This window comes from Leptodactylus fuscus, chromosome 8 (genome assembly GCF_031893055.1).
Source record: "Leptodactylus fuscus isolate aLepFus1 chromosome 8, aLepFus1.hap2, whole genome shotgun sequence".
NCBI classification, from domain to species: Eukaryota; Metazoa; Chordata; class Amphibia; order Anura; family Leptodactylidae; genus Leptodactylus; species Leptodactylus fuscus.
Window position 1 is genome coordinate 1074725 of NC_134272.1, and position 23062 is coordinate 1097786.

Sequence of the window (23062 nt, forward strand, 5' to 3'; positions counted from 1 at the left end):
TACGCGAGCAGCTGCGACACGTGACCCGGATATAATGGACCTTCCAATGACGTACTTCCTGTGCGTCTGATGTCATCTTTATCAGTCAAAACAATTAGCGCGAGTGAGCGGAGCAGCAGGTAAGTGGCGGCCCGGCCGTGTATGGAGGGAGACCCCGACAGCGCCGCACCTCTGACGTCATCTCTACCCCTACAGGATGTCAAAGAGGAAAGTGACGTTCGATGATTTGCCGGAAGATGAGGAGAGAAGCAAGAGAAGAGTGAGGAGCGGGCGGGGCTTGTAACATGCGGGGCTGTCCTGGGTCATACTATTATAATATACAAGGGGGGATATATATATAAGAAGGGGACGTTATACTGTGGGGGGGCCACAAGAAGGGGACGTTATACTGTGGGGGGGCCACAAGAAGGGGACGTTATACTGTGGGGGGGCCACAAGAAGGGGACGTTATACTGTGGGGGGGCCACAAGAAGGGGACGTTATACTGTGGGGGGGCCACAAGAAGGGGACGTTATACTGTGGGGGGGCCACAAGAAGGGGACGTTATACTGTGGGGGGGCCACAAGAAGGGGACGTTATACTGTGGGGGGGCCACAAGAAGGGGACGTTATACTGTGGGGGGGGCCACAAGAAGGGGACGTTATACTGTGGGGGGGGCCACAAGAAGGGGACGTTATACTGTGGGGGGGGCCACAAGAAGGGGACGTTATACTGTGGGGGGGCCACAAGAAGGGGACGTTATACTGTGGGGGGGCCACAAGAAGGGGACGTTATACTGTGGGGGGGCCACAAGAAGGGGACGTTATACTGTGGGGGGGCCACAAGAAGGGGACGTTATACTGTGGGGGGGCCACAAGAAGGGGACGTTATACTGTGGGGGGGCCACAAGAAGGGGACGTTATACTGTGGGGGGGCCACAAGAAGGGGACGTTATACTGTGGGGGGCCACAAGAAGGGGACGTTATACTGTGGGGGGCCACAAGAAGGGGACGTTATACTGTGGGGGGCCACAAGAAGGGGACGTTATACTGTGGGGGGCCACGAGAAGGGGACGTTATACTGTGGGGGGCCACGAGAAGGGGACGTTATACTGTGGGGGGCCACGAGAAGGGGACGTTATACTGTGGGGGGCCACGAGAAGGGGACGTTATACTGTGGGGGGCCACGAGAAGGGGACGTTATACTGTGGGGGGCCACGAGAAGGGGACGTTATACTGTGGGGGGGGGCACAAGAAGGGGACGTTATACTGTGGGGGGCCACAAGAAGGGGACGTTATACTGTGGGGGGCCACAAGAAGGGGACGTTATACTGTGGGGGGCCACAAGAAGGGGACGTTATACTGTGGGGGGCCACAAGAAGGGGACGTTATACTGTGGGGGGCCACGAGAAGGGGACGTTATACTGTGGGGGGCCACGAGAAGGGGACGTTATACTGTGGGGGGCCACGAGAAGGGGACGTTATACTGTGGGGGGCCACGAGAAGGGGACGTTATACTGTGGGGGGCCACGAGAAGGGGACGTTATACTGTGGGGGGCCACGAGAAGGGGACGTTATACTGTGGGGGGCCACGAGAAGGGGACGTTATACTGTGGGGGGCCACGAGAAGGGGACGTTATACTGTGGGGGCCACGAGAAGGGGACGTTATACTGTGGGGGCCACGAGAAGGGGACGTTATACTGTGGGGGGGCCACAAGAAGGGGACGTTATACTGTGGGGGGGGCCACGAGAAGGGGACGTTATACTGTGGGGGGGCCACGAGAAGGGGACGTTATACTGTGGGGGGGCCACGAGAAGGGGACGTTATACTGTGGGGGGGCCACGAGAAGGGGACGTTATACTGTGGGGGGGCCACGAGAAGGGGACGTTATACTGTGGGGGGGCACGAGAAGGGGACGTTATACTGTGGGGGGGGGCCACGAGAAGGGGACGTTATACTGTGGGGGGGGCACAAGAAGGGGACGTTATACTGTGGGGGGGCCACAAGAAGGGGACGTTATACTGTGGGGGGGGGCACAAGAAGGGGACGTTATACTGGGGGGGGCACGAGAAGGGGACGTTATACTGTGGGGGGGGCACAAGAAGGGGACGTTATACTGTGGGGGGGCACAAGAAGGGGACGTTATACTGGGGGGGGGGGCACGAGAAGAGGACGTTATACTGTGGGGGGGGCACGAGAAGGGGACGTTATACTGTGGGGGGGGCACAAGAAGGGGACGTTATACTGGGGGGGGGGGCACGAGAAGAGGACGTTATACTGGGGGGGCCACGAGAAGGGGACGTTGTGGGGGGGGGGGTCTGTCTTGGGTCGTTCCATTACATCATGGAAGGGGTGGACAGACGGTCTTATCACAGGGTGGTGTTTTTATGGTATTTTTGTGCCCCCCCCCCCCCCCTTACTCTTTCAGTTTCCGGAGACGGTCGGGGGTCCCGGCAGCCGCTTTAAGGGGAAACATTCTCTGGACAGTGATGAGGAAGATGATGGAGAGGAAGAATCTGGAGAATCCTCCAAGTACAACATGTTGGCCCCAGAGGATGTGGAAGGTGAGGGCCCAACGTTTGGTGCAGATTATGTTCCACGTATTGTCACTGTGAGGGGGCTGAAGGGGCGGAGTTAGTAGGCGGAGCTATAAAGCGCCACGGTGAGTGGTGGAGCAGACTATAGTGAGTAAGTCCCGGTGACGGTATATACTGTATACTTACAGCTTGTCAGACCCGGCCCTCATTACACTGCCACCTCTCTGGAGCCTCCTGGTCCATACCATGTGTAGAGGGGAGGAGGGGCCACCTGTGATCTTGTGGGATTCTATTTTTGTCTTGTCACACAGGGCAGGAGAACGCCACTCTGGAGTCAGAGGGTGGGATCCAGATAACTCCCTTCAACCTCAATGAAGAGATGGAGGAAGGACATTTTGACTCCGAGGGGAATTATTTCTTGCGTAAGGAAGCCCAAATCCGAGACCACTGGCTGGAGAACATTGATTGGGTAAGGGACCTAGTTGTGGAGTGCCGACCATCACACCCACCACACCCGCTGACACTCCTCTGCTTCTCAGGTTCGCATTAAGGAGCGGAATGCTCCGCCTCCTGGTTCTGCGGATGAGGAGTCGGACTCAGATGAAGGCCGAGCACCGATGGAGATGAAGAACATCCTGGAGGAGATCCTGAAGGTCTTACAACCGGGGGAAACTGTAGCCAAAGGCATCCAGCGTTTGGGTGGGAGTGGAGCCCGAAATAGAGCCGGGACACAGAGGGTTAAGAGAGTGCAGACGAAAGAGTCCAGGCAGCCCGGGGACGGAACAGACGTGCGGGTGGACGAGGCTGCAGAGCCGAGCACTGAGAAATCACAAGACATGGCCGAGCCAGAAAAAAAGATGGCGCCTCTGGAACGACTCATCTCTCTGGCAGACCAGATGGTGGCGCTGGGGGTGTATGACGTGTATCAGGACTCGTACGAGAAGTTGGCCTACAAACTGCGTTCCCTGGAGCCGCCCCCCGCGCCAGCCCTCGACATGTTTGCTGATGAGGTGGAAGAGGAGAAGCTGGCGACTAAAGAAGGTAATGAGGTCTTAGCCCAAGAGCGTGGCGATGGCCACCGCAGCTGCCGTAACTCTGACTGTCTGCTCTCTCCATAGCGGTAGCAGCAGCGGATGAAGTCATGTGGGAGTATAAATGGGAGAACGAGGAAGGGGCTGAGCTGTATGGCCCATTCACCAGTGCCCAGATGCAGGTAAGAAGAGCACTTAGACTAAGCTCCTCCCCTCACATGTATGTCCTGTAGCTCATGTATGTACTTCCTCCAGGAATGGGTGGATGGCGGCTACTTCTCAGAAGGCGTGTACTGCCGGCGGGTGGACAGCTCCACTGGACAGTTCTACAACTCCCTGCGACTAGACTTTGATCTCTATGTATGAGGGCGGGTGGCTGGCTATGGACAGCTTGTGTGGCCGCCGCCACCGCCCTCCCTGGTGTCATGGCCGTCCGTCCTGCGTGTGAATCTGAGGCTTGTGTGCGCTGATATTGAGTGGTGCGACGTGTTTGTAATAAAGGACTTTTATAAATCTTTGTGCGGATTATAGGACGGCGCAGTCGTCTGTCTGCTGACAATGGGTGAGTAACTGTGACAAGGACCAGACTGTGTTACTGACATCATAGGGCCAGTCTTGTGGTGTGGCCACGGGCTAATACCAACAAGAAAGAACGACCAGTGACCAGCAATTGTGGCTACTCAGGGCTCCGTGATGTGTCTGGGGAAGGTAAAGGTGAGACTGACTGGTCACAACCACGTGGACCCCTGTCCTTCTGTCTATGATGGGCGTTAGTACTACACGTAGCACATCATTTGTCCAGAGAGGACATGTACATAGATAAGATAACCCTATAATAGCGTCTCCCCCAGGATAGTCGGTGTTACCGCAGCAGAGAATCCAATACTAATAGAAAGAGACATCGCAGTGACAGCAGGAACATCCAGGCGGAGCAGATAGTAGGAGGAGATGACAACTTCAGGAGCATGTAGTCCTGTGTGCGGAGTGTCTGCGCTCGGCCTGGTGTAGATTATACAGCCTGACCGCGGGGGGGGGTCTCCGATAGCTCCTTCTCACACTTGGGGGGCAGCAGTCGGTCACTGACAGGACTGCCCGGTGCTATCACGTCTCATACATGGGGTGGGAGATGTTCTCCAGCATGGAGGTCACCACGGACAGTGTCCTTCTGTCACCCCCCCCACCTGTACTGGGCCCAGGGGCCCCGAGGAGAGAGCCGGCCCTTCTAGCCAGCCTGACAAGTCTATTCCTATCCCTGGCTGGTATACAGCGCCCCCCGCAGGCCACTCCGGAGAAGATGGAAAAGGCCCTAAGAAGTGGCCCCCGGACCCCACAGGCCCTAAGAAGTGGCCCCCGGACCCCACAGGCCCTAAGAAGTGGCCCCCGGACCCCACAGACCCTAAGAAGTGGCCCCCGGACCCCTCGGCCTCCTGAGCAGTTAGAGCCCGCTGTGCATCTTTCTGTGCAGCGCCTCCAGGTGATCGGCCCTCTCCAGCTTATTATTGAGGAGCGCACCCCGGTACTTATAGGTCCTGACTATCTCACTGCCCATCCCCTGGATCTCCACCAGATTCGGGGCCCTTCTCCGCTTACTAAAGTCCTCCCCCATCTCCTTGGTCTTCCCAGCATTAATCCTGAGCTGGTTCCGCTGACACCAGTCCACACAGTCCCGGTATAAGTCTCTGTACTCGCTGTCGCCCCCGTCTGTGGTGAGGTCGCCTATTGTAGAGACATCGGAGGACTTCTGTAAGTAACGGCTGGAGGAGTTGTGCCTAAAGTCAGCAGTGTACAGTGTGAGCAGGGGCGAGAGCTGTACCTTGTGGTTGCACGTCTTGGATAGTCACCTGGGGTCATATGACGTGATGGAGACTGGCACACTGAAACGCTGCTACCTGCCAACCACTCAGACTGTGTCTGGATCTGCCTGAGCTCTGGGCCGACCATGACGGACAGGAATAACCAGTTTAGCAAGGATCTGTGGGCCTGGAGTGACAAGTCTATGGTGCGGGGAGCGTCGGCAATCACAGGGTAACAGACAGGGGGCTGCTCCTGACACTCCTGGAACCTGCTGGGATTTGTAGTATATCTGATGGGAGTTGTGGGGTATTTGGAAACTACAAGTAATAATAGACCAGCAGAGGGCGCCACCGGGTTTTATGTGTTTTATTTGGCAGTGACTTCATTGTAGCCAGTCCAGTAATAAAGCCAGTTCCATTGGTGGTCTACACATCCTCTGTCCGGAGCTGGTGGCCTCACAAGGCAGGACCCCATTAGGATGAGCAGAATCCATGTAACAGACTGGAGATGACGGTCATGGCCTCCGCCAACAGCAGCGCAGTATAGGAGGTTGTCAGTCCCAGGATATAACTTGGAAAATTCAGGCCTCAAATTTCTGGTAAATGGACTCAACGTAGAGAAGAACTTTCTGCCAGTCTGGTCCTTGTGTCTGGAGCATGTGGTCAATGGTCTACAAGAGAGAACCAGGTGTCAGTCACGCAGACAGAGGAGAAGGCAGACACCGGGGTACATGGGCGAGCGATTACCAGCAACGAGGGGATCCCCGCAGTCTCAGCCACCTGGAATGCCAACTGGAGGTTCTTCCTCTGTAAGATAGAGTTTAATGTCAGTGAGAAGCAGTTGATTGTCCTAATCCTGGTCAGATGGCACAGTGATGGCTGCCTACCTTCTCCAGAGGGCGGAGCTGTGAATATGGAATACTCTGTGGGAGGTAGGAGTGCAGGAGAGCACACAGTGCCATGCCGTCCACCCAGGAGGTGCTGAAGTTTGTGATAACCACATGCTGCAATACATACAACTATAAATATCTGCTGAAAGGCGGGAGTGTCAGTTATCCCTCCTGCTGATATAACCAACAGGTGATCCCTCCTGCTGATATAACCGATAGGTGATCCCTCCTGCTGATATAACCGACGGGTGATCCCTCCTGCTGATATAACTGATAGGTGATCCCTCCTGCTGATATAACCGACGGGTGATCCCTCCTGCTGATATAACCGATAGGTGATCCCTCCTGCTGATATAACCGACGGATGATCCCTCCTGCTGATATAACTGATAGGTGATCCCTCCTGCTGATATAACCGACGGGTGATCCCTCCTGCTGATATAACCGATAGGTGATCCCTCCTGCTGATATAACCGACGGGTGATCCCTCCTGCTGACATAACTGACGGGTGAGCCCTCCTGCTGACATAACCGACGGGTGATCCCTCCTGCTGACATAACTGACGGGTGATCCCTCCTGCTGATGTAACCGGCAGGTGATAAGTCCAATACCATTTCCAGTAGGACAGAAGCTGGACTATATTTTCATCTCCCCAATGATGCTGGGACTTCTAGAGGTGAGTATATGTGTCAGGTGGGGGTACTGGTGACGTTCCTCTTTGCACCCACCTTATACCCACAGGTGCGGTCTTGAGCCCAGCGCAGGAACACTCCTCTTTTTGAACCTCCATAACGACGGAAAAAGGACCCCGAGTCTTCAGTCAAGTTCTCCCTGTGTAAATATAATAAACATCAGAGCCGACCTACCATGGCAGCCGCCTTCAGGGTGTGTGGCGCAGGTCCTGCATGCACAGAGATGCGCGTCACTCACGTGGCTTTCGACTGGTTTAATAATGTTTCCAGGCTCCCTCTCCTCTCTTTGCGGGATGCTGCAGCTTCTGACCATGGAGACATGAAATGATGAGGGTTAGAGGACAACAAGTCTTATCATTACACAGTGTGAAAAGATTTAGCCAAAGCTTCATTGACCAGAATGCGGGATTGGCTGATGGCTCCTACGGGACATCTTACTGAGGAAGACGAGTGAGCAGCTTCCTCAGACGTGTAGACAAGTGATCCCTGCAGAAACCACTCAGACACCTCTGATGTTGCACAGACTTTTCAGTGGCAAGTCGCGTCTCACCTGAATCCTGGGCCAGGGAACTGCCAGGGGGCACGCTCATGAGGCTGCTCGACTTTAGGATTGGCTCCTGCAAGGAGAGTTCAGATAATAGCAAGTGAATATGTTAAAGGCCAAGCCCCAAACATAATGTGAACAGTCCACTTACCCGCATGGAGGACAGAATGACTCCTCGAGGAAGGCTGCGATATCCCTGAAGAGAACCATTGACGGTGGAGCTGTCTGCCCAATCCACAGAGTCAGAGCTATATGAAAAGAAAACAACTTGCCTTCACCACACATCACCATTGCTCTGTTATCTCCTCCATGTGTCTGACCCACCACCTACCATGAGCCAGTCATACAGTGATCATGGAGGGAGTGACGACCATCCAGAGCCATGTGACCATCATGGTGGGATCCACCACTCCCGAGAGCCATGTATCCACCACAGAGAGGTCTGCCACAATCCAGAGCCATGTGACCATCATGGTGGGACCCACCACTCCCGAGAGCCATGTATCCACCACAGAGAGGTCTGCCACAATCCAGAGCCATGTGACCATCATGGTGGGATCCACCACTCCCGAGAGCCATGTATCCACCACAGAGAGGTCTGCCGCTATCCAGAGTCATGTGACCATCATGGTGGGACCCACCACTCCCGAGAGCCATGTATCCACCACAGAGAGGTCTGTCACAATCCAGAGCCATGTGACCATCATGGTGGGATCCACCACTCCCGAGAGCCATGTATCCACCACAGAGAGGTCTGCCGCTATCCAGAGTCATGTGACCATCATGGTGGGACCCACCACTCCCGAGAGCCATGTATCCACCACAGAGAGGTCTGTCACAATCCAGAGCCATGTTACCAGCTCACAGTGTCACAGGTAAGGTTCTCTGAGCCCATCAGATTCAAGAATTGTGAGGGCTCACAGTACAACAACCTCTAGGAAACTGACCATAGTACTCTTTGCTCGAGTGTCTTCTACTAGATCATTATTGTGCTGGAGCCTGGGCAGGTCAGTCTGGCACCAGAATCCACCACTGCCCATTACCCAGAGTTGTGTGAACATCACCAAAGAATTCAGGACCATCCTTAATTCTGAGAGCCAGGTTCTGGTCTTAGATGCCTCTTACCCTTTGCTTCTCATTCTCTGGTTTTCTCGCTGACATATCTCCAGTTTTTCTTGGGCCTCCTCTCTAAATCTCTCAGCTACAGAGACAGCTGTGCGGAGATCCGACTGCAGCAGGTTGAGGTCTTGAACTTCACCCTGTAAAGATAATATGAAGACAGTAATGGACAAAGATAGACTGATGTACATTGCAGAGTGTAGAGGTGATGTGGAGATACATAAGGTGACAAACAAGATGGAGGCGCAAAAGGAAGAGATAAAAAAAGAGCTATCTGAGGTCAAGGCTTTCAACGAAGAACAATACATGGTAGAGATACAGGAGGTGGAGGCCCATGACCAAGAGAGACAGGAGGTGGAGGCCCATGGCCAAGAGAGACAGGAGGTGGAGGCCCATGACCAAGAGAGACAAGAGGTGGAGGCCCATGACCAAGAGAGACAGGAGGTGGAGGCCCATGACCAAGAGAGACAGGAGGTGGAGGCCCATGACCAAGAGAGACAGGAGGTGGAGGCCCATGGCCAAGAGAGACAGGAGGTGGAGGCCCATGGTCAAGAGAGACAGGAGGTGGAGGCCCATGACCAAGAGAGACATGAGGTGGAGAAAAATGAGATGGAGATACTCCAGGTGGAGAGATACTTGAGGCGATAGATGACTCAAAGATACATGTGGTGGAGACGCGCAGAGTAGACGTACATGGCGGAGATGCGCAGAGTAGAAGTACGCGGCGGAGACGCGCAGAGTAGAAGTACGCGGCGGAGACGCGCAGAGTAGAAGTACGCGGCGGAGACGCGCAGAGTAGAAGTACGCGGCGGAGACGCGCAGAGTAGACGTACGCGGCGGAGAGGCGCAGAGTAGACGTACGCGGCGGAGACGCGCAGAGTAGAAGTACGCGATGGAGACGCGCAGAGTAGACGTGCACGGTGGAGAGGCGCAGAGTAGACGTGCACGGTGGAGAGGCGCAGAGTAGACGTACACGGTGGAGAGGCGCAGAGTAGACGTACACAGTGGAGACGAGCAGAGTAGACGTACACGGTGGAGAGGCGCAGAGTAGACGTACGCGGTGGAGACGCGCAGAGTAGACGTACGCGGAGGAGAGGCGCAGAGTAGACGTACGCGGTGGAGAGGCGCAGAGTAGACGTAGGCGGTGGAGAGGCGCAGAGTAGACGTAGGCGGTGGAGAGGCGCAGAGTAGACGTAGGCGGTGGAGAGGCGCAGAGTAGACGTACGCGGTGGAGAGGCGCAGAGTAGACGTACGCGGTGGAGAGGCGCAGAGTAGACGTAGGCGGTGTAGAGGCGCAGAGTAGACGTACGCGGTGGAGAGGCGCAGAGTAGACGTAGGCGGTGGAGAGGCGCAGAGTAGACGTAGGCGGTGGAGAGGCGCAGAGTAGACGTAGGCGGTGGAGAGGCGCAGAGTAGACGTAGGCGGTGGAGAGGCGCAGAGTAGACGTAGGCGGTGGAGAGGCGCAGAGTAGACGTACGCGGTGGAGAGGCGCAGAGTAGACGTACGCGGTGGAGAGGCGCAGAGTAGACGTACACGGAGGAGGTCTCACCTGCAGCTCGATGATTCTCTCTGTTAATTTCACGTTTTCTTTCTGTAACTGATAGACGCGATCTGTGAGGGAGCAGAGCAGCACTGAGTACGGCAGTGTCACCACAGAGCATCGCACTACACTCCCTGCAGACTATTACCTCCATGTACTTACCCCGCAGCCGCTTCCTCTCTATCCTCTCCTCAGATTCCAGCGCTCTCCTGTTTTCCTGTGAAATCAGACTGACACTTATTCTGTCTCTGCAGTCACCTGCCTGAATTGGCCGCACACGTTCATGCTGTCAAATGTTGTGGTTTATCACCTCTTGTGGCCCGAGTCAGTAGCCATAAGTCATCTCACTGTTTGAGGGTGTCTCGGAACTCAGAGGCGGTCTCACTAGTCTTTGGTTGTATTAGTAGTCATAAGCCATTTCACTACTTGTCAGCCATCTTAGTAATCACAGGCCACTCACTATTTGTGGGTCATCTCAGTAGTCACAGGCCGGCTCACTACTTGTTAGTCGTCTCAGTAGTCACAGGCCGGCTCACTACTTGTTAGTCGTCTCAGTAGTCACAGGCCGGCTCACTACTTGTTAGTCGTCTCAGTAGTCGCAGGCCGGCTCACTACTTGTATATCGTCTCAGTAGTCACAGGCCGGCTCACTACTTGTATATCGTCTCAGTAGTCACAGGCCGGCTCACTACTTGTATATCGTCTCAGTAGTCACAGGCCGGCTCACTACTTGTTATTCGTCTCAGTAGTCGCAGGCCGGCTCACTACGTGTTAGTCGTCTCAGTAGTCACAGGCTGGCTCACTACTTGTTAGTCGTCTCAGTAGTCGCAGGCCGGCTCACTACTTGTTAGTCGTCTCAGTAGTCGCAGGCCGGCTCACTACTTGTATATCGTCTCAGTAGTCACAGGCCGGGTCACTACTTGTTAGTCGTCTCAGTAGTCACAGGCCGGCTCACTACTTGTTATTCGTCTCAGTAGTCACAGGCCGGCTCACTACTTGTTAGTCGTCTCAGTAGTCACAGGCCGGCTCACTACGTGTTAGTCGTCTCAGTAATCGCAGGCCGGCTCACTACTTGTTAGTCATCTCAGTAGTCACAGGCCGGCTCACTACTTGTATATCGTCTCAGTAGTCACAGGCCAGCTTACTACTTGTTAGTCGTCTCAGTAGTCACAGGCCGGCTCACTACTTGTATATCGTCTCAGTAGTCACAGGCCGGCTCACTACTTGTTAGTCGTATCAGTAGTCACAGGCCAGCTCACTACTTGTTAGTCGTTTCAGTAGTCACAGGCCGGCTCACTACTTGTTAGTCGTCTCAGTAGTCACAGGCCAGTTCACTACTTGTTAGTCGTCTCAGTAGTTGCAGGCCGGCTCACTACTTGTATATCGTCTCAGTAGTTACAGCCCGGCTCACTACTTGTATATCGTCTCAGTAGTCGCAGGCCGGGTCACTACTTGTTAGTCGTCTCAGTAGTCACAGGCCGGCTCACTACTTGTTATTCGTCTCAGTAGTCACAGGCCGGCTCACTACTTGTTAGTCGTCTCAGTAGTCACAGGCCGGCTCACTACGTGTTAGTCGTCTCAGTAATCGCAGGCCGGCTCACTACTTGTTAGTCGTCTCAGTAGTCGCAGGCCGGCTCACTACGTGTTAGTCGTCTCAGTAGTCTCAGGCCGACTCACTACTTGTATATCGTCTCAGTAGTCACAGGCCGGCTCACTACTTGTTAGTCGTCTCAGTAGTCACAGGCCGGCTCACTACGTGTTAGTCGTCTCAGTAGTCGCAGGCCGGCTCACTACTTGTTAGTCGTCTCAGTAGTCGCAGGCCGGCTCACTACGTGTTAGTCGTCTCAGTAGTCGCAGGCCGGCTCACTACTTGTTAGTCGTCTCAGTAGTCGCAGGCCGGCTCACTACTTGTTAGTCGTCTCAGTAGTCGCAGGCCGGCTCACTACTTGTATATCGTCTCAGTAGTCACAGGCCGGCTCACTACTTGTTAGTCGTCTCAGTAGTCACAGGCCGGCTCACTACTTGTATATCGTCTCAGTAGTCACAGGCCGGCTCACTACTTGTTAGTCGTCTCAGTAGTCGCAGGCCGGCTCACTACGTGTTAGTCGTCTCAGTAGTCGCAGGCCGGCTCACTACTTGTTAGTCGTCTCAGTAGTCACAGGCCGGCTCACTACTTGTTAGTCGTCTCAGTAGTCGCAGGCCGGCTCACTACTTGTATATCGTCTCAGTAGTCACAGGCCGGCTCACTACTTGTTAGTCGTCTCAGTAGTCACAGGCCGGCTCACTACTTGTATATCGTCTCAGTAGTCACAGGCCGGCTCACTACTTGTATATCGTCTCAGTAGTCACAGGCCGGCTCACTACTTGTTAGTCGTCTCAGTAGTCGCAGGCCGGCTCACTACTTGTTAGTCGTCTCAGTAGTCACAGGCCGGCTCACTACTTGTTAGTCGTCTCAGTAGTCGCAGGCCGGCTCACTACTTGTATATCGTCTCAGTAGTCACAGGCCGGCTCACTACTTGTTAGTCGTCTCAGTAGTCACAGGCCGGCTCACTACTTGTATATCGTCTCAGTAGTCACAGGCCGGCTCACTACTTGTATATCGTCTCAGTAGTCACAGGCCGGCTCACTACTTGTTAGTCGTCTCAGTAGTCACAGGCCAGCTTACTACTTGTTAGTCGTCTCAGTAGTCGCAGGCCGGCTCACTACTTGTTAGTCGTCTCAGTAGTCACAGGCCAGCTTACTACTTGTTAGTCGTCTCAGTAGTCACAGGCCAGCTTACTACTTGTTAGTCGTCTCAGTAGTCGCAGGCCGGCTCACTACTTGTTAGTCGTATCAGTAGTCACAGGCCGGCTCACTACTTGTTAGTCGTCTCAGTAGTCACAGGCCGGCTCACTACTTGTTAGTCGTCTCAGTAGTCACAGGCCGGCTCACTACTTGTTAGTCGTCTCAGTAGTCACAGGCCGGCTTACTACTTGTTAGTCGTCTCAGTAGTCGCAGGCCGGCTCACTACTTGTTAGTCGTCTCAGTAGTCGCAGGCCGGCTCACTACTTGTTAGTCGTCTCAGTAGTCGCAGGCCGGCTCACTACTTGTTAGTCGTCTCAGTAGTCACAGGCCGGCTCACTACTTATTGGCCATCTCACCTGAGTGTCTGTGGACTTCATGTTTTCTGTTCCTAAACCTGTAAGATAGAGACAGACTTAGAAGGATGTGCGGATGATTGTTGTATTATTGGCTATAACAATCCCACAGGAGAGATTTGGGGGGGGGGGCACAGACCCTTTACTCCGCCCTTCTGACTCGTTTTGTCATATACGTAGGGCCCCCAATGTGGGTGTCTACAGATGGAGGACACTACTAGTCGTACCTGCACTCCGGGCTTCATACTGGTTCCTCAGGTCACCCAATTCCCGTAAGCCTCCCCTCAGGTCTTTCCTCACTTCTGCTAGCCGAGCCTCCCACCCCAGAGCTGAATCCAAGATTCGGGGCCCCTCAGAGCTGTTTCCTGGAATTAGAAGGCCTTGCAGCTGACTGTGCATCTCATCCAAAGCAGAGGCCACTCTCTGGATTCTTGTCATTGCCCGACCAAAAGGAGCACCCCAACCATCCATACTCCTAGGTTCGTCGTGGGTGGGGCTTCGCTCTTCAGGGGAAGGGCCTGTGTCCATGGGTGTGGGCCTTGTCTCAGGGCCGCTTATGGGTGTGCAGAACATGTCTGCTGTGGGGGAGGCTGTTGGGGACTGATGAAGCTTGTAGTGTGATGGTGACACCGGACTCGCCGTAGGATCTGTGGACACAACATTCAGAACTAAGCAAAACGTTTACAAGAACAAAGTATCTAGAACTTCCGGAAGGAAAGACAATGTCATCTAGAACTTACCGAGACAGAACCCACATGTAATGTACCCAGAAGAACATGGCCACTTACACCAAGAGACAGCGCCCCCCCCTGCCCACAGCCTGTATATGGTAGAACAGCTCGCCCCTACATCACTTCAATGGCGTTATAATCTACAATACCAGTCATAGCCACAAACAAGGGAGGCGCTATCTCTGTGTGACCGTCATCCTGAGCAACCTACAGACGGCCGACAAGCAAGACAAATTCATGAGGATTTCACCGGAGATTCTCCTTCATATTCTAGCCCTCTGGAGCCAAGAAATGGAAATATGAACGGACGAGAGCGGCGAAATGTCACGAGGAAATACTGCAAATATTATACAGTACAAGTATTACTAATTACAGGCTAATTACTGCGGCAACTAATTACTAGGACACTGGAATACTACGAATACTATAATATTGTGTTACTAGTCCTATTACTACATGTATTATATTGTATTACTACTAGTCCTATTACTATACTCAGTACTATAGTGTATTATTACTAGTCCTATTACTATACTCGGTACTATAGTGTATTACTACTAGTCCTATTACTATACTCGGTATTATATTGTATTACTACTAGTCCTATTACTATACTCAGTACTATAGTGTATTATTACTAGTCCTATTACTATACTCAGTACTATAGCGTATTACTACTAGTCCTATTACCATACTCGGTACTATAGCGTATTATTACTAGTCCTATTACTATACTCGGTGCTATAGTGTATTATTACTAGTCCTATTACTATACTCGGTACTATAGTGTATTATTACTAGTCCTATTACCATACTCGGTAATATAGTGTATTATTACTAGTCCTATTACTATACTCGGTAATATAGTGTATTATTACTAGTCCTATTACCATACTCGGTAATATAGTGTATTATTACTAGTCCTATTACTATACTCGGTAATATAGTGTATTATTACTAGTCCTATTACTATACTCGGTAATATAGTGTATTATTACTAGTCCTATTACTATACTCAGTACTATAGTGTATTATTACTAGTCCTATTACCATACTCGGTAATATAGTGTATTATTACTAGTCCTATTACTATACTCGGTAATATAGTGTATTATTACTAGTCCTATTACTATACTCGGTAATATAGTGTATTATTACTAGTCCTATTACCATACTCGGTACTATAGCGTATTACTACTAGTCCTATTACTATACTGGGTACTATAGTGTATTATTACTAGTCCTATTACTATACTCGGTACTATAGCGTATTACTACTAGTCCTATTACTATACTCGGTACTATAGTGTATTATTACTAGTCCTATTACCATACTCGGTACTATAGCGTATTACTACTAGTCCTATTACTATACTCGGTACTATAGTGTATTATTACTAGTCCTATTACCATACTCGGTACTATAGCGTATTACTACTAGTCCTATTACTATACTCTATACTATAGTGTATTATTACTAGTCCTATTACTATACTCAGTACTATAGTGTATTATTACTAGTCCTATTACTACATGTATTATATTGTATTATTACTAGTCCTATTACTATACTCGGTACTATAGTGTATTATTACTAGTCCTATTACCATACTCGGTACTATAGCGTATTACTACTAGTCCTATTACTATACTCGGTACTATAGTGTATTATTACTAGTCCTATTACTATACTCGGTACTATAGTGTATTATTACTAGTCCTATTACTATACTCTGTACTATAGTGTATTATTACTACTCCTATTACTACATGTATTATATTGTATTATTACTAGTCCTATTACTATACTCGGTACTATAGTGTATTATTACTACTCCTATTACTACATGTATTATATTGTATTATTACTAGTCCTATTACTATACTCGGTACTATAGTGTATTATTACTAGTCCTATTACTATACTCGGTACTATAGTGTATTACTACTAGTCCTATTACTATACTCGGTACTATAGTGTATTATTACTAGTCCTATTACTATACTGGATACTATAGTGTATTATTACTAGTCCTATTACTATACTCAGTACTATAGTGTATTATTACTAGTCCTATTACTACATGTATTATATTGTATTATTACTAGACTTGTTACTATACTCAGTACTATAGTGTATTACTACTAGTCCTATTACTATACTCAGTACTATAGTGTATTACTACTAGTCCTATTACTATACTGGGTACTATAGTGTATTATTACTAGTCCTATTACTATACTCAGTACTATAGTGTATTATTACTAGTCCTATTACTACATGTATTATATTGTATTATTACTAGACTTGTTACTATACTCAGTACTATAGTGTATTATTACTAGTCCTATTACTATACTCGGTACTATAGCGTATTACTACTAGTCCTATTACTATACTCAGTACTATAGTGTATTACTACTAGTCCTATTACTATACTCAGTACTATAGTGTATTACTACTAGTCCTATTACTATACTCGGTACTATAGTGTATTACTACTAGTCCTATTACTACATGTATTATATTGTATTACTACTAGTCCTATTACTATACTCAGTACTATAGTGTATTATTACTAGTCCTATTACTATACTCGGTACTATAGCGTATTACTACTAGTCCTATTACTATACTCTGTACTATAGTGTATTACTACTAGTCCTATTACTATACTCGGTACTATAGTGTATTATTACTAGTCCTATTACTATACTCTGTACTATAGTGTATTATTACTAGTCCTATTACTATACTCAGTACTATAGTGTATTATTACTAGTCCTATTACCATACTCGGTACTATAGTGTATTACTACTAGTCCTATTACTACATGTATTATATTGTATTACTACTAGTCCTATTACTATACTCAGTACTATAGTGTATTATTACTAGTCCTATTACCATACTCAGTACTATAGTGTATTATTACTAGTCCTATTACTATACTCAGTACTATAGTGTATTATTACTAGTCCTATTACCATACTCTGTACTATAGTGTATTATTACTAGTCCTATTACTATACTCAGTACTATAGTGTATTATTACTAGTCCTATTACTATACTCGGTACTATAGTGTATTATTACTAGTCCTATTACTATACTCTGTACTATAGTGTATTATTACTAGTCCTATTACTACATGTATTATATTGTATTATTACTAGTCCTATTACTATACTCGGTACTATAGTGTATTATTACTAGTCCTATTACTATACTCTGTACTATAGTGTATTACTACTAGTCCTATTACTATACTCGGTACTATAGTGTATTATTACTAGTCCTATTACTATACTGGATACTATAGTGTATTATTACTAGTCCTATTACTATACTCAGTACTATAGTGTATTATTACTAGTCCTATTACTACATGTATTATATTGTATTATTACTAGTCCTATTACTATACTCGGTACTATAGTGTATTATTACTAGTCCTATTACTATACTCTGTACTATAGTGTATTACTACTAGTCCTATTACTACATGTATTATATTGTATTACTACTAGTCCTATTACTATACTCAGTACTAAAGTGTATTATTACTAGTCCTATTACCATACTCGGTACTATAGTGTATTATTACTACTCCTATTACTACATGTATTATATTGTATTATTACTAGTCCTATTACTATACTCGGTACTATAGTGTATTATTACTAGTCCTATTACTATACTCGGTACTATAGTGTATTACTACTAGTCCTATTACTATACTCGGTACTATAGTGTATTATTACTAGTCCTATTACTATACTGGATACTATAGTGTATTATTACTAGTCCTATTACTATACTCAGTACTATAGTGTATTATTACTAGTCCTATTACTACATGTATTATATTGTATTATTACTAGACTTGTTACTATACTCAGTACTATAGTGTATTACTACTAGTCCTATTACTATACTCAGTACTATAGTGTATTACTACTAGTCCTATTACTATACTGGGTACTATAGTGTATTATTACTAGTCCTATTACTATACTCAGTACTATAGTGTATTATTACTAGTCCTATTACTACATGTATTATATTGTATTACTACTAGTCCTATTACTATACTCAGTACTATAGTGTATTATTACTAGTCCTATTACTATACTCGGTACTATAGCGTATTACTACTAGTCCTATTACTATACTCTGTACTATAGTGTATTACTACTAGTCCTATTACTATACTCGGTACTATAGTGTATTATTACTAGTCCTATTACTATACTCTGTACTATAGTGTATTATTACTAGTCCTATTACTATACTCAGTACTATAGTGTATTATTACTAGTCCTATTACCATACTCGGTACTATAGTGTATTACTACTAGTCCTATTACTACATGTATTATATTGTATTACTACTAGTCCTATTACTATACTCAGTACTATAGTGTATTATTACTAGTCCTATTACCATACTCAGTACTATAGTGTATTATTACTAGTCCTATTACTATACTCAGTACTATAGTGTATTATTACTAGTCCTATTACCATACTCTGTACTATAGTGTATTATTACTAGTCCTATTACTATACTCAGTACTATAGTGTATTATTACTAGTCCTATTACTATACTCGGTACTATAGTGTATTATTACTAGTCCTATTACTATACTCTGTACTATAGTGTATTATTACTAGTCCTATTACTACATGTATTATATTGTATTATTACTAGTCCTATTACTATACTCGGTACTATAGTGTATTATTACTAGTCCTATTACTATACTCTGTACTATAGTGTATTATTACTAGTCCTATTACTACATGTATTATATTGTATTACTACTAGTGCTATTACTATACTCAGTACTATAGTGTATTATTACTAGTCCTATTACCATACTCGGTACTATAGTGTATTACTACTAGTCCTATTACTACATGTATTATATTGTATTACTACTAGTCCTATTACTATACTCAGTACTAAAGTGTATTATTACTAGTCCTATTACCATACTCGGTACTATAGTGTATTACTACTAGTCCTATTACTACATGTATTATATTGTATTACTACTAGTCCTATTACTATACTCGGTACTATAGCGTATTATTACTAGTCCTATTACTATACTCGGTACTATAGTGTATTATTACTAGTCCTATTACTATACTCAGTACTATACTGTATTATTACTAGTCCTATTACTATACTCGGTACTATAGTGTATTACTACTGGTCCTATTACTACATGTATTATATTGTATTATTACTAGTCCTATTACTATACTCAGTACTATAGTGTATTATTACTAGTCCTATTACTATACTCGGTACTATAGTGTATTATTACTAGTCCTATTACTATACTCGGTACTATAGTGTATTATTACTAGTCCTATTACTATACTCTGTACTATAGTGTATTATTACTACTCCTATTACTACATGTATTATATTGTATTATTACGAGACTTGTTACTATACTCAGTACTATAGTGTATTATTACTAGTCCTATTACTATACTCAGTACTATGGTGTATTATTACTACTCCTATTACTATACTCAGTACTATAGCGTATTACTACTAGTCCTATTACTATACTCTGTACTATAGTGTATTATTACTAGTCCTATTACTATACTCAGTACTATAGCGTATTACTACTAGTCCTATTACTATACTCTGTACTATAGTGTATTATTACTAGTCCTATTACTATACTCTGTACTATAGCGTATTACTACTAGTCCTATTACTATACTCTGTACTATAGTGTATTATTACTAGTCCTATTACTATACTCAGTACTATAGCGTATTACTACTAGTCCTATTACCATACTCGGTACTATAGCGTATTATTACTAGTCCTATTACTATACTCGGTGCTATAGTGTATTATTACTAGTCCTATTACTATACTCAGTACTATAGTGTATTATTACTAGTCCTATTACCATACTCGGTACTATAGTGTATTATTACTAGTCCTATTACTATACTCGGTACTATAGTGTATTATTACTAGTCCTATTACCATACTCGGTACTATAGTGTATTATTACTAGTCCTATTACTATACTCGGTACTATATTGTATTATTACTAGTCCTATTACCATACTCGGTACTATAGTGTATTATTACTAGTCCTATTACTATACTCAGTACTATAGCGTATTACTACTAGTCCTATTACTATACTCAGTACTATAGTGTATTATTACTAGTCCTATTACTATACTCAGTACTATAGTGTATTATTACTAGTCCTATTACTATACTCTGTACTATAGTGTATTATTACTAGTCCTATTACTACATGTATTATATTGTATTATTACTAGTCCTATTACTATACTCAGTACTATAGTGTATTACTACTAGTCCTATTACTATACTCTGTACTATAGTGTATTATTACTAGTCCTATTACTATACTCTGTACTATAGTGTATTATTACTAGTCCTATTACTACATGTATTATATTGTATTATTACTAGTCCTATTACTATACTCAGTACTATAGTGTATTATTACTAGTCCTATTACTACATGTATTATATTGTATTATTACTAGTCCTATTACTATACTCAGTACTATAGTGTATTACTACTAGTCCTATTACTTTACTCGGTACTATAGTGTATTATTACTAGTCCTATTACTACATGTATTATATTGTATTATTACTAGTCCTATTACTATACTCAGTACTATAGTGTATTACTACTAGTCCTATTACTATACTCGGTACTATAGTGTATTATTACTAGTCCTATTACTATACTCTGTACTATAGTGTATTATTACTAGTCCTATTACTACATGTATTATATTGTATTATTACTAGTCCTATTACTATACTCAGTACTATAGTGTATTATTACTAGTCCTATTACTACATGTATTATATTGTATTATTACTAGTCCTATTACTATACTCAGTACTATAGTGTATTACTACTAGTCCTATTACTATACTCGGTACTATAGTGTATTATTACTACTCCTATTACTACATGTATTATATTGTATTATTACTAGACTTGTTACTATACTCGGTACTATAGTGTATTATTACTAGTCCTATTACTATACTCGGTACTATAGCGTATTACTACTAGTCCTATTACTACATGTATTATATTGTATTACTACTAGTCCTATTACTATACTCGGTACTATAGTGTATTATTACTAGTCCTATTACTATACTCAGTACTATAGTGTATTATTACTACTCCTATTACTATACTCGGTACTATAGTGTATTATTACTAGTCCTATTACTATACTCGGTACTATAGTGTATTATTACTAGTCCTATTACTACATGTATTATATTGTATTACTACTAGTCCTATTACTATACTCGGTACTATAGCGTATTACTACTAGTCCTATTACTATACTCGGTACTATAGTGTATTATTACTAGTCCTATTACTATACTCAGTACTATAGCGTATTACTACTAGTCCTATTACTATACTCGGTACTATAGTGTATTATTACTAGTCCTATTACTATTCTCTGTACTATAGTGTATTATTACTAGTCCTATTACTATACTCGGTACTATAGTGTATTACTACTAGTCCTATTACTATACTCAGTACTATAGTGTATTATTACACTATAGGACTGAGTATAGTAATAGGACTAGTAATACTACAATATAGTAATGAGTATAGTAATAGTAATATCATGGCCAAAAATCATGGTGTAGCCCTCGCCTCACGGATACCACTCATCAATAATACAACCATCAGGAGTACTAGGACTAATACTACAATGACAGGCCTTTCGGACACCAGGACTGAATAGTTATCTCAGAACAACACAGTGGGTAGAGAATACAGGGAGACTAAAGGCAGAGCGATAGTTACCATTGTGAGGGTCCGAGGCATTCTTCACATTATTACCACCCATCACAGTCACGGAGGATGGAGGAGAGGAGTGGTAGTCCTATCAGGAGGATGGAGGAGAGGAGTGGTAGTCCTATCAGGAGGATGGAGGAGAGGAGTGGTAGTCCTATCAGGAGGATGAAGGAGAGGAGTGGTAGTCCTATCAGGAGGATGGAGGAGAGGAGTGGTAGTCCTATCAGGAGGATGGAGGAGCTTCCAGGAGAGGAGTGGTAGTCCTATCAGGAGGATGAAGCTTCCAGGAGAAAAATAGTATTCTTAGAAGGAGTTATGCAGGACGATGGGCCATAACGTGCATGAAATCTGCGCTTCAGCTGGAAGGTCTCGCAGGAGACACGTCCTAGGAGCAGGATGGAGCTCGCAGGAGACACGTCCTAGGAGCAGGATGGAGCTCGCAGGAGACACGTCCTAGGAGCAGGATGGAGCTCGCAGGAGACACGTCCTAGGAGCAGGATGGAGCTCGCAGGAGACACGTCCTAGGAGCAGGATGGAGCTGGTAGGAGACACGTCCTAGGAGCAGGATGGAGCTGGTAGGAGACACGTCCTAGGAGCAGGATGGAGCTCGTAGGAGACACGTCCTAGGAGCAGGATGGAGCTCGCAGGAGACACGTCCTAGGAGCAGGATGGAGCTCGCAGGAGACACGTCCTAGGAGCAGGATGGAGCTGGTAGGAGACACGTCCTAGGAGCAGGATGGAGCTGGTAGGAGACACGTCCAAGGAGCAGGACGGAGCTCGCAGGAGACACGTCCAAGGAGCAGGACGGAGCTCGCAGGAGACACGTCCTAGGAGCAGGACGGAGCTCGCAGGAGACACGTCCTAGGAGCAGGACGGAGCTCGCAGGAGACACGTCCTAGGAGCAGGACGGAGCTCGCAGGAGACACGTCCTAGGAGCAGGACGGAGCTCGCAGGAGACACGTCCTAGGAGCAGGACGGAGCTCGCAGGAGACACGTCCTAGGAGCAGGACGGAGCTCGCAGGAGACACGTCCTAGGAGCAGGACGGAGCTCGCAGGAGACACGTCCTAGGAGCAGGACGGAGCTCGCAGGAGACACGTCCTAGGAGCAGGACGGAGCTCGCAGGAGACACGTCCTAGGAGCAGGACGGAGCTCGCAGGAGACACGTCCTAGGAGCAGGACGGAGCTCGCAGG

General features: G+C 46.4%; 2 protein-coding genes across 3 annotated transcripts; one reads left to right on the forward strand and one right to left on the reverse strand.

Annotated features, from left to right (window-relative positions):
- The first annotated feature begins 39 nt into the window (after positions 1-39).
- CD2BP2 (CD2 cytoplasmic tail binding protein 2) lies at positions 40-4061 on the forward strand. The gene is made up of 7 exons (XM_075284024.1): positions 40-119; positions 196-259; positions 2409-2544; positions 2829-2986; positions 3057-3558; positions 3636-3730; positions 3804-4061. The coding sequence occupies exons 1-7, from the start codon at positions 70-72 to the stop codon at positions 3912-3914; spliced, it is 1116 nt and encodes a 371-aa protein (XP_075140125.1). The 5' UTR covers positions 40-69; the 3' UTR covers positions 3915-4061.
- Positions 4062-5737: 1676 nt separating this feature from the next.
- LOC142217456 (uncharacterized) lies at positions 5738-21933 on the reverse strand. Of its 2 annotated transcripts, XM_075285704.1 has the most exons (13): positions 21880-21933; positions 13491-13910; positions 13267-13304; positions 10290-10344; positions 10137-10198; positions 8594-8727; positions 7620-7716; positions 7475-7541; positions 7163-7229; positions 6961-7063; positions 6229-6345; positions 6089-6148; positions 5738-6012 (listed from the first exon to the last, which is right to left on the reverse strand). In XM_075285704.1, the coding sequence occupies exons 1-13, from the start codon at positions 21920-21922 to the stop codon at positions 5923-5925; spliced, it is 1353 nt and encodes a 450-aa protein (XP_075141805.1). In that variant the 5' UTR covers positions 21923-21933; the 3' UTR covers positions 5738-5922. The 2 variants fall into 2 exon arrangements, with proteins under 2 accessions (XP_075141805.1, XP_075141806.1); XM_075285705.1 differs by lacking the exon at positions 6229-6345.
- Positions 21934-23062: the final 1129 nt, after the last annotated feature.

Excerpts from the sequence above, each read along its gene's own strand:
- CD2BP2 (XM_075284024.1), top strand. The coding sequence starts at position 70 with ATGTCATCTTTATCAGTCAAAACAATTAGCGCGAGTGAGCGGAGCAGC. Across the intron at positions 120-195 it reads GCGAGTGAGCGGAGCAGCAG|GATGTCAAAGAGGAAAGTGA; the intron begins GTAAGTGGCGGC and ends CTACCCCTACAG. Across the intron at positions 3,559-3,635 it reads GAAGCTGGCGACTAAAGAAG|CGGTAGCAGCAGCGGATGAA; the intron begins GTAATGAGGTCT and ends CTCTCTCCATAG.
- LOC142217456 (XM_075285704.1), bottom strand. The coding sequence starts at position 21,922 with ATGGGTGGTAATAATGTGAAGAATGCCTCGGACCCTCACAATG. Across the intron at positions 10,345-13,266 it reads TGAAGTCCACAGACACTCAG|GAAAACAGGAGAGCGCTGGA; the intron begins GTGAGATGGCCA and ends CTGATTTCACAG. Across the intron at positions 10,199-10,289 it reads AGAGAGGAAGCGGCTGCGGG|ATCGCGTCTATCAGTTACAG; the intron begins GTAAGTACATGG and ends GCTCCCTCACAG.